Source organism: Myxine glutinosa, chromosome 9 (genome assembly GCF_964187855.1).
Source record: "Myxine glutinosa chromosome 9, kmMyxGlut1.1, whole genome shotgun sequence".
NCBI lineage: Eukaryota > Metazoa > Chordata > Myxini > Myxiniformes > Myxinidae > Myxine > Myxine glutinosa.
This window is the reverse complement of record NC_136269.1, coordinates 45536525-45553559: the sequence shown is the minus strand read 5'-3', so window position 1 is coordinate 45553559 and position 17035 is coordinate 45536525. Positions and strand designations below refer to the sequence as shown.

At 43.9% G+C, this 17035-nt stretch overlaps 1 protein-coding gene across 3 annotated transcripts in view; it reads right to left on the bottom strand.

Annotated features, from left to right (window-relative positions):
* Nucleotides 1–281: 281 nt before the first annotated feature.
* Nucleotides 282–17035, bottom strand: part of RBM39 (RNA binding motif protein 39) — a 140327-nt gene continuing 123573 nt past the window's right edge. For all 3 annotated transcript variants that reach the window (XM_068129200.2, XM_078784319.1, XM_078784320.1), the window contains 6 exons: nucleotides 16951–17016; nucleotides 16551–16755; nucleotides 15640–15790; nucleotides 11293–11398; nucleotides 8516–8594; nucleotides 282–1032 (listed from right to left, as the gene is read on the bottom strand). In XM_068129200.2, the coding sequence (XP_067985301.1) occupies nucleotides 932–1032; nucleotides 8516–8594; nucleotides 11293–11398; nucleotides 15640–15790; nucleotides 16551–16755; nucleotides 16951–17016 (708 nt within the window). In that variant the 3' untranslated portion in view covers nucleotides 282–931. The remainder of the gene's footprint in view (nucleotides 1033–8515; nucleotides 8595–11292; nucleotides 11399–15639; nucleotides 15791–16550; nucleotides 16756–16950; nucleotides 17017–17035) is intronic.

Sequence of the window (17035 nt, the reverse complement as noted above, 5' to 3'; positions counted from 1 at the left end):
CAGGACAAGATTGTATTCAGGGTCGCCACCAAAAAAAGTTTGGGAACCTCTGTCTTAAAGAGACCGACAGGGGGCTGGCAGATTATTTCTATTTGCGCAATTTTCCAGGAGTTTCACAATGACTTGGACAAGATTTTCAGTACTTTCCAGTCCTGGAAAATGCTTTTTAATTTTCCCAGGAATTTCAAGGAGTTTCAAGGACTGTACGAACCCTGTTTAAAGTGACAAAAGATGCTCAAATGCAAGAGAATGAAACCTTCCTTACATGTTGTCAAACACAATTCAAATATAATACTTGCATTTTATTCCATTGCTCATCTAACGGTTCACAGGGATCAACGAGGAAACCGCTTCGCTTGCACAAACATTCAATTATGGGTCCACAACAGCAGGCCTTAAAGAAAGAATGGCAAATGGTGACAAAAACAAAGAAACAGGCATTTCTGAATAAACATCACAACTGCAATCTATAATCAAACGTGAAGCATCATACGTCACAGGCTAAACCTCACTTTCACGGGGAAATAAAACAAATAAGAAAAAAAACCTTTCCAGAGTTTCCAAATCTTTATTAAAACCTTTGTCCTTAACCAAATAAATTGACAAAACAGCACACTGCTGGATAATCAACAGAGGTAAAGAGGGCATAAAGCACAATGCGGAAAAAAACCCAAAAACAACAATGCCAACATTGCAGTTAATTATCAAAAGTATAATGGAAATTTGAATGACACTGTACAGTCCATCTACGACAACAAATTAGTCTGGGTTTATGATACAAAACCTGTGACGGTGAAGTTCAAATTGCGCAGGAACGTTGCATAAAGACTATGCAACCAAACCAACCGACTTGAACATGGCCTTACGTTGACCGCCAAGTTTGAAATAAAATTTCACTACAAATGCTACATGGTTGGTGCTCCATCGACGCTCAAGACCTGGCTGGCATCAGCATGTGGGTGGACATCAAGGAGTCCGGAAAGATGTTGTGGTATGTGGAAACAGGCACGTATGCAGCCGTGATCATTTTTCCTGGCGGGTGAGGAAAATAAATAAGTGAAAAGGTATATGAACAAACAGCCAGTCTCAAAAAAGGTGCTGCGTTCAAGTATAAAATATCCCTGTCCGATAGGCGTACACGTTTTCTGTGTCTATCAGGTGGCAGAGTGAGAGACAGTGGAATTGAACAGGAAATAATTTAATACACAAACCACCTTGTTTTACAGGTATGGAATGGAAGGTTTAAAAGGTTCTCAGCCTAACATACAGTCACGTGAAAAAGTAAGTACACCCCATGTAAAGTTTTGACTTTTTCAACATATTTCAACATACAGCTATTTGATCTTCATTTCAACAATATTGATAGATATTAAAGGTGATATAATATAACAAATATCATGAAGCATTTACATTTTGTAGTCATTTTGTAATTTTGTAGATATACGGGACTTCCGGTTCCTCGGGCGAGTGAGGCGTGCTTCGAGCTCTCCACGGCATCGAAGTTTGAGTGTTTTCCCATTCTTGTCTTTGTCAAATTTCCACTGGTTATTTTGCTGTGTACGTGTTATTGTGTGTTTCTAGTTGGTGTTGGTTTGTGGTTCGTGCAAACTTGTGTGTAGTTAATCGGTTTCTGAGTCGTACCTCGTGCGCGGCCTGGTGACTTGGGGCTTCCCTCCCCCCGTCGGTGTTTTGTCGGTTTGGGTTCTTTCCTTCGCTGTATTACTTGTTTCTTTTATTTTGTTTTCTCCCCCTCACCTCACCTCCCTAGACAAATAATTATATATTGATTCTTTCTCTCCTCCCGGACACGTGCTTGTTCGCTCTCCTCCTCGTCTCGGCTTGTGCCCCGCCCCCTGTATCTCGTTTTCTTCCGCCTCTGCTCCTTCTTTCTCAAATCCACGTTCTCGCTTGGAGACTTTTCCCGGATTGTTTTTTCATCGTTCTGTTTGGATATTGTTGGAATATGTTTAAACCGCAGCCGTGATGCTGATGCCCCCCCCCCCCCCCCCCCAGAATTTACATGTTTTAAACGTTTCCCAGTGTGTACCCTGGTCAGAATAGGTACACCGTATACCTGCGTGTCGTAAGAGACGACTAAGAGGGTTGGCGTCAGGAAGGGCATCCGGCCATAAAAACATTGCCTCAAAAAGAGAACCATGACAATCACAAGTACATATGGGCAGGGTGCAGCCCGAAGTGGAGATCGGTTTCTGAGGTTTGGGACATGGAATGTGGGGACAATGACAGGGAGATCAGGAGAAGTGGTGGAAGTATTGGTCAGAAGAAGAGTGGACATATGTTGTGTGCAAGAGACGAGATGGAAGGGAAGTGGTGTGAGAATGGTGAAGGGTAGGCAGGGACAGAAATACAAGTTTGTGTGGCAAGGGTGCCCGGAGGGCGTGAATGGTGTTGGTGTCCTGTTTTCTGAGGAGTTTGTAGACAGTGTGGTGAGTGTGACTAGAGTGAGTGATAGGTTGATGATGGTGAAAATGATGATTGGAAAGCTCTTGGTGAACGTCATCTCGGGATATGCTCCGCAGGTTGGTCGAAGCGATGAAGAGAAGGACAAGTTCTGGTGTGCGATAGAGAAGCTGATGGAAAACGTGAAAGATGAGGAAGTTGTTGTGGTGGGAGGAGACCTGAATGGACATGTGGGAAGGAGTATGGATGGTTTTGAGGGAGTTCATGGGGGTTACGGATATGGTGTGAGAAATGGAGAAGGTGAAAGGATTTTGGAGTTTGCTGATGGAGCTGATTTGTTGATTTGTAATACTCAGTTCCAGAAAGAGGACAATAAGCTTGTTACATACATGTCAGGTGGGTCGACGACAACCGTTGACTACCTGATGGTGCGTCGGCGAGATAGGGGGCACCTCCGGGACACAAAGGTGATCCTGGGGGAGGAGGCTGTTTCACAGCACCACTTGGTTGTCTGCGACATAAGGGTGAAAGGTGCGAGGAGAGCTCGGCGGGTGAAGTACCAACCGAGAATGAAGGTGTGGAGGTTGAAAGAGGTGACAGTAAGGGAGGCATTAAAAGAGAGGCTGAGTAGGGTAGAGGATGATGTGGTTGAGCTTGAAAGTGGTTGGATGTCAATGAAAGCTAGTCTGTTGGGAGCCGTTGGTGAGGTATGTGGATGGACAAAAGGACCACCGAGGCACTCGGAAACATGGTGGTGGGATGTTGAGGTTGGAAAGAGGATTGACGAGAAGAGGAAGAAGTTCAAAGAGTGGCAGAAGGCGAAGGGTACGGGAGCAGAAACAGCAGAGCATGAAAGTTATAAGGCAGCCAGGAAGGCTGCCAAGAAAGAGGTAGCAAAGGCGCAGGAGGCATGTAGGAAAATGTTCGGAGAACGCTTGGATTCGGAAGAGGGTCAGAAAGCAGTATTCAGGATTGCAAAGCAGATAGCGAAAGAGAGGTGTGATGTGATGGGGGTGAGTTGCTTGAAGGATGAAGTGGGACAAATCGTTGTCGACCCAGATGGAATTAAAGGAAGATGGAAAAGATATATGGAAATGCTGTTGAATACAGACAATGAATGGGATGGCAACATAGAGAGTAACCCAGTTTTAGGACCGGCAGAGAGGATAACTGAGAAGGAAGTTGAGGAAGCGATAAAAGCAATGAAGAGTGGAAAAGCGGGAGGGCCGACCGTAGTTGTGGGAGATATGTTGAAGGCAGCAGGAAGTTGGGGTGTGAAGAGAATGACAGAGATCTGTAATCTGGTGGTGAAAGAAGGCCGCATTCCAGTGGATTGGGAACTGAGTACCCTCGTCCCTCTATACAAGGGGAAAGGTGACCCTCTGGAGTGTGGCTCGTACCGAGCGATAAAGTTATTGGAGCATGGAATGAAGGTATTGGAAAGGGTGTTGGAGAGGAGGATAAGGAAGAAAGTGAAGATCGACGAAATGCAGTTTGGATTTATGCCAGGAAGAGGAACGACAGATGCGCTTTTCATTGTGAGGCAGTTGCAGGAGAAGTACATGGATAAGAGGAAGAAGTTGTTTTTTGGGTTTGTTGATCTGGAGAAAGCATTCGATAGGGTTCCACGCAAAGTATTGACATGGGCATTGAGGAAGTTAGGAGTGGAGGAATGGTTGATCAGAGTAGTGATGGCAATGTACAAAAGAGCATGCACAGCTGCAAGGACGAAGGACGGGAACAGTGGTGAGTTTGAGGTGAAGGTGGGAGTGCATCAGGGGTCGGTACTAAGTCCACTACTATTTGTAGCTGTGATGGAGGTGCTGGCTCAGACCGTAAAGGAGGGTTTACCGTGGGAGTTGTTGTATGCAGATGATCTGGTGTTGATTGCGGAAAGTATGGATGGACTGAAGGAAAAGATGAACAAGTGGAAGGAATGTATGGAGACAAAAGGTCTGAAGGTGAATATCGGAAAGACAAAGGTGATGGCAAGTGGTAAAGCATGTGGTGAGGTGGAAAGAACTGGGAAGTGGCCGTGTGCTGTGTGCAGGAAGGGTGTCGGAGTGAACTCCATTCAATGTACAATGTGTGCTGAGTGGGTTCATCAAAAATGTAGTGGTCTGAGAGGGTCATTAACCAGTGTGGCAGCTACATTCAAATGTAAGGTGTGCACAGAGGGAGCTGCAGATGGAGGAAATGTTGAGTTGGATCTTGGAGACGGCGTGAAGCTGGAAGGGTGAAAACATTTTGCTACCTCGGAGACATGCTGAATGGAGAAGGTGGATCAGACTCGGCAACGGTTGCTCGAGTGAGATGTGCATGGAAGAAGTTTCGGGAACTGAGTGGCATGCTGATGAGGAGGAGAGTGTCGCTGAAGCTGAAGGGAAAGGTGTATGCTGCATGTGTGAGAAGTGTTATGATTTATGGGAGCCAGACATGGGTAATGAACGTAGAGCAGCAACGAAGGCTGGAAAGGGTGGAAATGCGAATGGTTCGATGGATGTGCGGAGTATCGTTGAGAGAGAGGAAGACAAATGATGAATTGCGAAAGATGATGGGAATATTGCCTGTGATTGATGCTGTGAAGAGGAACAGGTTGAGATGGTTTGGTCATGTATTGAGGAAGGATGAAAGTGACTGGTTGAGAAGAGTGATGGAAGTTAATGTAGAAGGAAGTAGAGGACGGGGAAGACCGAGAAAGACTTGGCTAAAGATGGTGGAAGAAGAAATGCGGGCAAGGGGGTTAACAAGGAGAGATGCAGAAAATAGGGCAAAATGGAGAAGATTGTCATGGGGACCGCAAGGCTAACCCCCGCTCTAGCAGGGAAAATGGCCTTTAAAATGCATGTTGTTGTTGTTGTGTATTTACATTTTGTAGTCCATTTACATTTTGTAGCCTGGTGTTGGCTTAGCGGTTAGGGTGCCGGCTTGGGATCCTAGGATCCTGGGTTCCAATCCCGATCGATCGCTGAATTAACGCCAGGGGGGTTGACTCAGCCTGTCATCCTTCCGAGGTGGGCAAATTGAGTACCAGCTTGCTGGGATGAATGATCACGGTGTGTACCCCGGTTTAGAATAGGTACACCGTATCCCTGCGCATCGTAAGAGGCGACCAAGGGTTGGCGTCAGGAAGGGCATCCGGCCATAAAAAAACATTGCCTCAAACAGGGAACCATGATTGTCATGGGGCTCGCAAGACTAACCCCCGCTCTAGTGGGGAAAATGGCCTTAAAACGATCATTCATTCATTCATTCATTTACATATTGGAGTCCATTGTATAATTTAAATAAACATGAATGCAAATTTCGCATGTGGAAAAAGTAAGTACACCCCCACATTTATCACTACTTCAAATACCTAAAATTAGAATCAGGTGCACCAGCTCAGGTGCAAATGATTAGACCATCGTTAGAGAGGATCTTGGAGGAACCTGTCTTATTTAAACCTCAGACATTTAGTTTGGTTTGCTCTTTGTTGTTGAAGTGTGCGGCGTCACCATGCCGAGATCAAAAGAGCTCTCTGAGGCCTTCACAAAGAAGGTTATGGATGCCTACGAGTCTGGGAAGGGATTTAAAAAGATCTCCAAACAATTTGAAATCAATCATTCGACTGTCCGGAAGATCATCTACAAATGGAGAAGATTCCAAACAACTGCCAACTTGTTCAGGCCAGGCCGCCCCAGCAAGTTCAGCCCGAGAGCAGACCGCAAGATGCTGAAAGAAGTCTCTAAGAACCCCAGAATGTCATCATGGCACCTACAGATCGCTCTTGCCACTGTTGATGTCAAAGTGCACGAGTCTACCATTAGAAAGAGGCTGCACAAATTTGATCTACATGGGAGGTGTGCCAGGAGGAAACCTTTGCTGTCCAGAAAGAACATCAGGGCAAGACTAAAGTTTGCCAATGAACACCGAGGTAAAGACCAGCACTTCTGGAACAATGTGCTCTGGACAGATGAGTCAAAGGTAGAGCTATTTGGCCACAGTACCAGAAGACATGTTTGGTGAAAACCAAAGACAGCATTTGACCACAAGAACCTGATACCAACTGTAAAGCATGGTGGTGGAAATATTATGGTTTGGGGCAGCTTTGCTGCATCAGGGCCTGGGCAGCTCACCATCATAGAATCCACTATGAATTCTTCATTGTACCAGAGGGTGCTTGAGGATAATGTGAGTCCATCTGTCGGAAAGTTGAAGCTCAACCAAAGGTGGACCTTGCAACATGATAATGACCCTAAACATACCAGTAAATCCACCAAGGAATAGCTGAAAAGAAAGAAATGGAGGGTTCTGGAATGGCCAAGTCAAAGCCCGGATCTATATCCCATCGAGATGTTGTGGGGGGATTTGAAACGAGCTGTGCAGGCAAAAAAACCCTCAAACATCGCACAGCTGAAAGAATTCTGCATGGAGTGGGCAAAAAATTCTCCCAGTCGATGTCAGAGACTGGTCGACAGTTATAAGAAACGTCTAATTGAGGTTGTTTCTGCCAAAGGGGGCAATACCACCTGTTAGAGCCAAGGGTGTACTTACTTTTTCCACATGCGAAATTTGCATTTATGTTTATCTAAATTATACAATGGACTACAAAATGTAAATGTTTCATATTTGTTATATTATATCACCTTCATCTATCAATATTGTTGAAATGAAGATCAAACAGCTGTATGTTGAAATATGTTGAAAAAGTCAAAACTTTACATGGGGTGTACTTACTTTTTCACGTGACTGTATGTACAAAAGATGCATGTTTCCTATGTATGTTCAGCTGAGAACCTTTTGACCCCCTCCACCATCCTCACCCCCCACACCCACCCATGTGCCATTCAAAAAGGACCTGGACTTTTGTTTATAAAAGGAAGATAAATGCGTGTGAACAAATGAGGTAATTCATCCACATCCAACTGTTACCATCAGCCACCGGAGCCAATCCTTGTCCCTTGGTTACAAATGGAGCTTGCTGTTTTTCCCTTACCAATACCGACACCCATAATCATGTGCTTCCTGCATTAATGCTTGTGCTCAAAATCAAGATGGCGGCAAGTGAGAAAGAGGTTGAAACGGTGTATACGAGATTATGAAACTTAATGTCTGCGAGAACATAATGACTGCCAGTCAGGAATATCAATATTGAAAAGTACCTTGGGAAAAGTAGTTTGTAAATCGTGAAGCTTTTAATAATGATCCACAGGAACTAATATATGTACACACCCTAAATAATTCCATACAGAAGGCATATACACATTATTCCACTCCAATGGGACCCTGACCCAGGGAACACACCAAAAAGTAATGCAAGCACTGCTTTTGTAACGTACGTAATGAGTTTCGTTACGAGTACAAACAAAAGTGCAGGTCAAATTTGAAGCGTCCACGTAATGTGAAAATAAGATGATCTGCTGCCCTTGTGTGTTTATAGCAAACAGTTTATAAAACAAGGGCAGGAAGACGAAAACCAGAGAACCTACCTCCCCATGGACGGCTGCGTGGTACAACCAGCCGGCATGCTGCAAGCGAGCCGGTTGCCCACCCCCTCTCCCTGCCCTCAGTTATCCTAACAACAGGGATGCATGTCGGTATGCCTCTATGATATGCGAAACAGATGGATGATTGGGGTGGTGGGCAATATTGGGATTGATTTTTCTATTACTTTTCTTTTTCAGTGGAATTGACAGGCCACACATTTGCATCATGAAAGCCACTATTTGAAGGAAACCAGGCACATGACAAATGGAACTTTGCGTGTAATTTGAAATTTCAACAAATGGGGGTTTTCATATGCAAAACACATAAACAGTGTGAAATTCAAAGCAAGCCAATGATGCTTAAATAATGGATGCCAGACCTTGAAAACAAGCACAACAATGGGATGCAGATAAACTGTAAGCCCCAAGTTTGTAAATATACAGGAAAATCCATTGTTACACATGTATTTTCACCCTATTGAAATCGATTCCATCCTCAACGTGGAAAACATGAACAAAAATGTTTTCCACGTGCACAGACTAAATAAATTTCCAAGCAAAGGGGGTAACATGACATATGGACTACCTCCGTATGATAGTTGAGAAACGTAGCAACGAGGACTGACCTGCAAACCAGCGTCCATGTAGCGCACTTACTGCAGCCATTGCGATGGGAATAGTCGGGCACTTCACGTAAACATTGCCCTAGAAATGCAGGTGAAGAGACCATATTATGCCAAGAAAGATAAGGTCGACGGCGACAACAGCAGGTGTGCCATTGAAAATTCAGGTGGTGGGTGAAGGTGGGGTGGGAGGATGGAAAACAATTCTGCAGGCGAAAATAAAATTATCAAACTATCCATATGCCAATACGTAAAAGGGTACAGGTGGGGTGAGGGGAGCGGATGGGATGGGGAGTGGTAAGGGGAGTTTTCTTTTGCAGAATAATTATTTACAAACAATAAAATAAGGCCCAAAAGAAAGAAACATCTATCAGAACACACAAAAAATAGAAACATCTATTCAACTGGTAGGAAAACAGAAACAAACCCTAACAACAACAAAAAATATATATCTGATGTTGAAGCGAGGCGGTCATTCGAGGATTCCTGTAGATATGTATCCCTTCTGAATGAAAACTCCAGAAAAAGAAATCTCGCAAGCCATCGACATGAAAAATTCAGAAAAAACAAACAATAATATCAATGTTTGCCACAAGGTTTATGTCTGGGATAAGTTTGCGGCAGTCTCAAAAATTAAAGTCTGCTTGACCTTTGAAGAAATCAAAGACAATTTATGTTGCTCCTAGAACAAAGTACAGATTGGTGGCTTAGTCTCTTTTATCCCATTCTTCCCTGAAGGACTTCAGGACCACTGTTGATCTCCTAATGTGATCCCTTATCCAAAACCATGATATTGTCGCGTGTCTACCCTGCAGTGAACACTTCAGGGTGGCGGATGGCCGACCGAGCTTTAACTCCGAGGCGTATACTGAACTATGGCGGTAGTGACACGCGTGGGGGTAGTGGAGGCAAGCGAGGTCCTTACCTGTACGGGCGGATGCGACGAGGGTTTTCCGAACCACAAACAAACGTACAAGACACAGGAATTGAAAATGTAACAAATAATGGTTTAATAAAATAAATTCCAGGATAACAAAGAATGTGCGGTAAAACGAATTCCTAATTGAGGAGGCACCCCCACAAATACAGACACAGGGAGAAACAAATTAAAGTAAAAATGTGTTTAATGTTAGTTGGTACTCAGCTCTGGTCTCCTCAAGCTGCCCACGAACCCTTTCGGTCGTTGAACGGGACCCCGAGTCGCTGCGTGGAAAACCACGCCTGGGCGCGAAGTCGCATTACTTACAAGCCGCCGACGCGAAGCGAACAGGCCCACGCTCCTTCCTCGACCTTCCTGCTCGGCTGCACCGAGCCCCAATGTTCCTCTCAGGCGCACACGGCGCCAAGCACAACCGCCTCGAGCCAACAACAAGAGAGAGAGTTGCGTCCGCCTTTCCCGCAGCCCGGAACAGGGAGTGCGAAAATGCAACCAGGACAAGAGAGAGCAAACAACTGGGACCGCTCGTGAGGAAGGCCAGACCAAGAGAGAGAGAGTGCAAATAATAAGTGCGACTGTTCGTAATGAATGTCAGAACCAAAAGAGAGCGTATAACTGCGACCGTGACAGGATGAAAGCCAGGACCAAGAGTGTGTCCGCTCATTATGAATGTCGGAACAAAGAGAGAGAGCGTATAATTGGGACCGTGACAGGATGAAAGCCAGGACAAAGATAACGAAAATGGCGGTCCTCTGCCTTTTTGTTCCTTGTGCTGGAGCATTCTATGATGATGTCACACTCTCACCAATCGTGTCACGCCATCGCATCGCTCCAACCAAACGTTCTTCAGGGTGTGGCCTCACGGCCACACCCGGTGCCCAGAGAGCATATTCGGCTAGGTGGTGTCATGTTTTATAAGAACAAAGGGGAAACTACAGAGGCAACTACACACAGGGAATTTACCCTTATACTCTAACTAATTAGCATAGCTCCACCCCTCACCATGGAGTCAAAGATACACTTGCGCTACATCCGGCCTGACTTAATTACAGGAAGGTTTCTTCTTCTTCGCGACATTCGGAGCACACTACCCTATACAATCCTACCTGGCCTAAGGTATTCCATTGCTACCCCCACAAGTGTAACACAATTTTCTACCATTAACAACATACCCAAAGCCCACCCTTTCCTTTTCAGGCTATTGAGTTTTCTTTTCCTCTATCACTCAACCCTCTTCTCCATTTATTTGTGATATTGGTCTATCATCCACAGTTTTCCCTTTCTGTTGTTCAAGAACCCTTCTTACCATGTTCAAGCTTGCATCAAACGTGTTCTCCCACATACTCCCTTATTGACTTTGCATACAAAAATAGGGGGCAATATCCCTGGGCGCTCATCTGGTAGAATAAAGCAGCATACTACACTGACTAATTTGAAATTATTTTAAACTTTATCACGGTATTTTAAACCAATTTTTGGTACTCAGCCAATTTAAACCAATTTTTGGTTTGGTATTTTTGGTTTGGTAATTTTAAACCAGTTTTTTTTTGTGCCATGAACAAACAAGTTCCAACATCTAAAATATAATTTGTGCCAAGTTTGGTCAAAATCCCATCAGCGGCTTCGGAGAAGAAGTTGCAAGTGTTTACGGACGGACGGACGAGGCGTCGTCCCATAAGCTCCCCGGAACCATGTTCCAAGTGAGCTACAAAAATGATCTCAAAGGTAAGTGACTTGCCAAAACATTATTGAATGGTGTATTTGAACCAAAAACAGCAATGGCTTACAAATAAAGGAATAAAGAAGACACTACTGCAAAGAAAGTTTGACCAAAGGAACTTGCCTGTGGGGAATTTTTGTCCACAAAGATGTGAACCACACCTCCGTGTTTGTTGCATTCTTCAATGACATCATCTCTTATTTCTTGGTCCCAATTTGGTTCCAACTCTCTGGAAATACAAACGAATATAAAGGTTCAATCGACTGTGCACCAGGAAAAGGAAAGCCAAGTTTAAGTTCATAGTCAAACTTCCTTGACTGCAAAATTATTCAATGCAAATGAAATACTCCAAGGAAAATGACTCAAATTTCATCAAAATAAAAACGAATTGCAAATCCGATTAAAATTTCTCATTTCACCTCCCCATCCAGAAACTATGGACCATTGAGCAGAAAATTTAGGCTGCTTTCAGGAAATAATAATAATAATAATAATAATAATAATAATAAATTCGCCACTGGAGTAATAAACTCCATCCTGCCACTGGAGTTGACAAATGTCCAAAGTAATTCAACTCGCTCATCCATGAGCCTCAATTTTGTTTGCAAAAAAAAAAAGTTTAATAAAGGACTGCCAACCAGGGACCCGTGGGAAACCACCATTGATATTTTATTTTAAAAGACATAGGGATTGCTCAGGACTCCAATGGGGAAAGGAAGATGGTAAGGATTATTGCATAATGCATAACAAGATTGAAGAGCATTTGTATGAGGACAACGTGTTTGCAAGTACAAGCACCGTTTGAGACGTCCTGACATTGTTTCATTTTGAACTGATGTTTCAATTGCGATGAATAGTTATGGATCGGGTTCATAACTTTTAACCCACCACTTGATGCGTTTTCCATTAGACGCACATGCAGGGGTCTGGGTTGCGTTCAAAGAGCAAGGCAGTTGGGAGCTTTCAAAATGAAAACATATAGAGATGGCTCACTGGTGATATTACTGAGGTACACAATAATATTATTCATAAAACGTTTTTATAACCTGTGTGTATACTTTTGATGAACCATTGTGCTTGGGCACTCATTTGACAAGATTCCTATTAAGTTTGGGGGGAGGGGAGGTGGTGGTGGAGGATGAGGGAATGGAATCGCCATAAAAAGGATAGCTTCTTACATACTGTACAATGCAGTGTGCAGGTATACACTTCAATTTTAATAAAGCATTATTTTAAAGATGGTTAAAAAAAATACGGATGTTTAGCGCCACTGAAACAGTCTTATATATATTAAAAAAAAAAACACCTTTAGAGGCCATTTTTCCCCGCAAGCGGGGGTTGGCCTTTTTCGGGCACCGTGGTTGTTGTTGTTTTTTGGTCCCCTTTTTGAAGCAATGTTTTACGGCCGGATGCCCTTCCTGCCGCCAACCCTGTTTGTCGCCTTTTACGACAAGCAGGGAATTACCAGTGAACTGGTACTCAATTAGCCGACCTCGGAAGGATGACAGGCTGAGTCAACCCCCCTGGCGTTAATTCAGTGATCGACCGGGATTCAAACCCAGGATCCTAGGATCCTAAGCTGTCACCCTAGCCGCTAGCCCAACACCAGGCTAGCCCAACACCAGGCTAGCCCAACACCAGGCCCAACACCAGGCTCCAAGTCTTATATAACCACCCTTATGCACTAACAAGACGATGTTGAGTTGCAGTTTAGGAGATGGAAGCATTATTGATCACCATCGAATGCAGCATCAATCAGGTTTGTACATAGCCGTATTGATGGCCTCTTCTTCACCCAATTACTGTACCCCCTAACATGCCACACATCGACATATAGCATGGTTCGTGGAAGTATTATCAAGGCGATTGATTTGTGTTTTATAACGAGATGGTATTCATAGAATACTTACCCTGCGCAGTAAACTTGGTGCGAGCCAACTCTTCTGTTTTTGAAGGGTTTGTTTTTATTCTTTGATCCAATATGGCTGCCAGACCACGTGAGCGATGACATCATAAATTTATATTCTCCAATATAATTGTTGTGTAGATCATGCTCAAGAAATTTCAAACTGATCAGACTAAGCGTAGTCACTGTCGAATTATGACATTATAATTAAGGCACAAATGATGTCATCGTTAACACCTATTCCCCATGCGGAGTTCTTTACAACTAGGGCATGCCCGTACTATATATATGCCCGTACTATATATATATCTAAAATTATATCCCCCCCCTCTATTTACATGAAATGGTTTGGTCCATTCGCAACGCCAAAGCGAACGGCTTGCGAGTACGGTGACAATCCCCCCCCTCTATTTACATGAAATGGTTTGGTCCATTCGCAAAGACCACAGAACCCCCCCCTCTATTTACATGAAATGGTTTGGTCCATTCGCAACGCCAAAGCGAACGGCGAACGGCTAAATCGCCATAGCTCGGTAACTACTTGTCCGATTAATTTCAAACCTTGAAAAGGCACATCCTCGGGTCCCCAGCAATATACCTGGCAAGTTTCAAGTATATCGGACCGGTAGTTGTCGAGAAACAGCGGTCACAGACAAACATACATACAAACATACATACAAACATACACACAGAGATTAGTGGAATTATAGATAGACTAGGGCATGCCCGTACTATATATATATCTAAAAGTATATCCCCCCCCCCCCCCTCTATTTACATGCAATGGTTTGGTCCAAAGCTAACGGCTTGCGAGTACGGTGACAATCCCCCCCCTCTATTTACATGAAATGGTTTGGTCCAAAGCTAACGGCTAGCGGAGTTTGGTAAAGAAATCGCCATAGCGTGCACAAATGCGCAGGAAAGCGAAAGAATCGCAAATTAGTTTTAATTAGTTTTAAAACATAGTTTAACGGCAACATAGCGGCAACATAGTTTGCCAACGTGAAATAAATGAATACGCTCTCAAATGTGCCAAAAAAAAAAAAAAAACGCTACCCGTACGCTCTACCCCGCCCGTACGCCCGTAAACAAAAAAAACAACGCTCTTCGCTTCCGCCCTTCGCTCTGACTGAATTGGGAGAAATAATGCGCATAAGAAATCGAGAAATTATTATTTTCTCCGGAAGAAATCGAATTACGTACCGTAATGGCGCACGCGCTGGGCTCAGCATCAGCTCGCTCTCACATCGGCCACGCCTACGCAATAACGCGTTCTGTGATTGGATGCCGGTAGTGCAGTCCTCACTGTCCGGAAGGTCGTATATCGCAGTTACGATGAATCGCAAATTAGTTTTTATTAGTTTTATAATTAGTTTTAAAACATAGTTTAACGGCAACATAGTTTGCCGACGGGAAATAAATGAATACGCTCTCAAATGTGCCATCCGAGGCAGAGTGTGTTCGCCACGTTCGGCACACGTGATAGCTCGCTGCTCTCTGATTGGTTGAATCGTTTTTTGGACATAGCTCGGTAAGTACTTCTGCGATTAATTTAAAACCTTGAAAAGGCACATCCTCGGGTCCCCAGCAATATACCTGGCAAGTTTCAAGTATATCGGACCGGTAGTTGTCGAGAAACAGCGGTCACAGACATACAAACAAACAAACGTACAAACAAACATACACACAGAGATTACTGGAATTATAGATAGATGAGCCACCTTCCAGTTTTTTCAATGAAGAGGTTTTGGAGATATAGAGGTGTAACGTTTTTCGATTTTTCAAAATGGCGCCTGTACCACGTGATCTATGACGTCATAATTATCATTTAAAAAATCTACAGGCGGCGGCACTTCTATGGTCAAAATTTCGTGTCCGTCAGACTAACAGTTGCAGATAAAAAAAATTTCATACTGATCAGATCAAACGTACTTGTTGAAATATGACGTCATAATAAAGGCACTGATGACATCATCATTAACATATCTTATTCCCTATGGGGAGTACTTGACGAGCCTCGTTTCATTTTTTCCCATTGAGCAGTTTTGTAGATAAAGAGGTGTAACGTTTTTCCAAGATGGCGTCCATACCACGTGATGTCACAATGATGAATAAAATAATTCTCCAGGCGGAGGCGCTCCTACGATAAAATTTCATGTCAATCAGACCAACGGTTGCCGAGAAAATGAATTTTAAAAATGCAGACACGCACACCACACGTACACAACAGAATGCCTAACCCTGCTTTTCGCTTCGTGAGTGCATGGTAATAAAAAGCATATAAATAAATTAATTACGGGTTTATCACCGTTTTACATCACACTATCATGTTACATTAGTTCTTAGATGTGACGGATATGTGGGTTGCTCCTGGGAGATCGATTGGCTACCTCCGTGCCGCGGGCCTGATCACGCTGAACTTTCCGGCTCTATTCAACAACAGCTATATGAGCAATTCTGTCCAGCAAAGGAGAGAAAGGTTCAAAGTTTCAGCATTGTTAATTTCTTTCACCGAGTAAGTTAAAATCAAAGACAGACAAACATGATTTGTGGGTGCTTCTCACGTTTGTGGAGTGAAAAGGTTTGAGAGCTGGATGCACTGAGTAGCGAGAGACGGCATGGTCTGCTCCAATCCCGGGTTGAGTGCTACCGCACCCAATGTTCCACTCAGTTGCAAGGCTTGTTGAGCAGCCATGGGTATCTGCAGCCCAGTACCTGTACACGTACAATTTCAGAGCATGTTCTCAAGTGAAAAGGGCTTTTAAAAGTGATCAAGCCAACATTAGTACAGATAATGCCTCTGTCAACAAATAAAAATTACATGGGCCAGAATATTTAAACCCTCACCCATCTCCTCCCAACCCAAGACTATTTATCTTTTTCCCTCCTCCATAGCCAATACCTACCCTAGCCTGGTGTTGGCTTAGCGGTTAGGGTGCCAGCTTGGGATCCTAGGATCCTGGGCTCGAATCCCGGTGGATCGCTGAATTAACGCCTTCTGAGGTCGGCAAATTGAGTACCAGTTCACTGGGTAATTCCCTGTGTGTCGTAAGAGGTGACTAACAGGGTTGGCGGCAGGAAGGGCATCCGGCCATAAAACATTGCTTCAAAAAGGGGACCACGGTGCCAAAAAAAGGCCAACTCCTGCTCTGCGGGGAAAAATGGCCTCTAAAGGTGGTTCTATAGCCAATACCTACCCTCTCTTCTCTCCCATATCCTCTCATCTTTTATTAGTCTCACCCGACTACATGCAAATGCAATTTTGATGGTCCTTTATCCCTTAGGCTTAAACTATGAATGACTGTGCAAAGGTAATTCTTAGTAGATAACTACTGGACAATTACAAGGCCTCATAAATGATGAAATTTGCAAGAAAATGCAGTTGTATTTATATTTTCTTTACACACACACACATATATATCTATCGATATATATATATATATACTTCTTTAAGGCATCAAAGAACAAAACGTACCCTCAGCGAGCTTGGCCATAAGCTGCAGGCGTCCTGTATTGCCCAAGTCGATACCAGTTCTTTCCAGTTCCTCGTTGTCCAGAAAAGAGCTAGCTGCAGTGCCATCAGCACGATCCGTCACGTGGCCCACCTTCATGGGCCGACCAGCAAGATGAAACCCATTTAGCTGCTCCAAGGCCTTTTTTGCACATTCTGCATCTGAGAACTGCTCAGAATGCACCCAAAAGGCAGAAGACACAGACAGAAACAGCAGTTGTGGTATTTGCCAATACATCCAAAAACAAAGGCACAACTTTCTCTAGCATAGGTCCATTCAGAAGCAGAAACACTCTCGAAAGTAGCACAACCTAACCACATCAATGTGTCTAAACAGTGGAAGAAAAGCAAACAAGACACGTACCGTAATGAATCCATATCCTTTTGATCTACCTGTATCGCTGTCCATCATGAGCTGACAGTTTTCTATCTGCAGGGCAGAAAGTGCA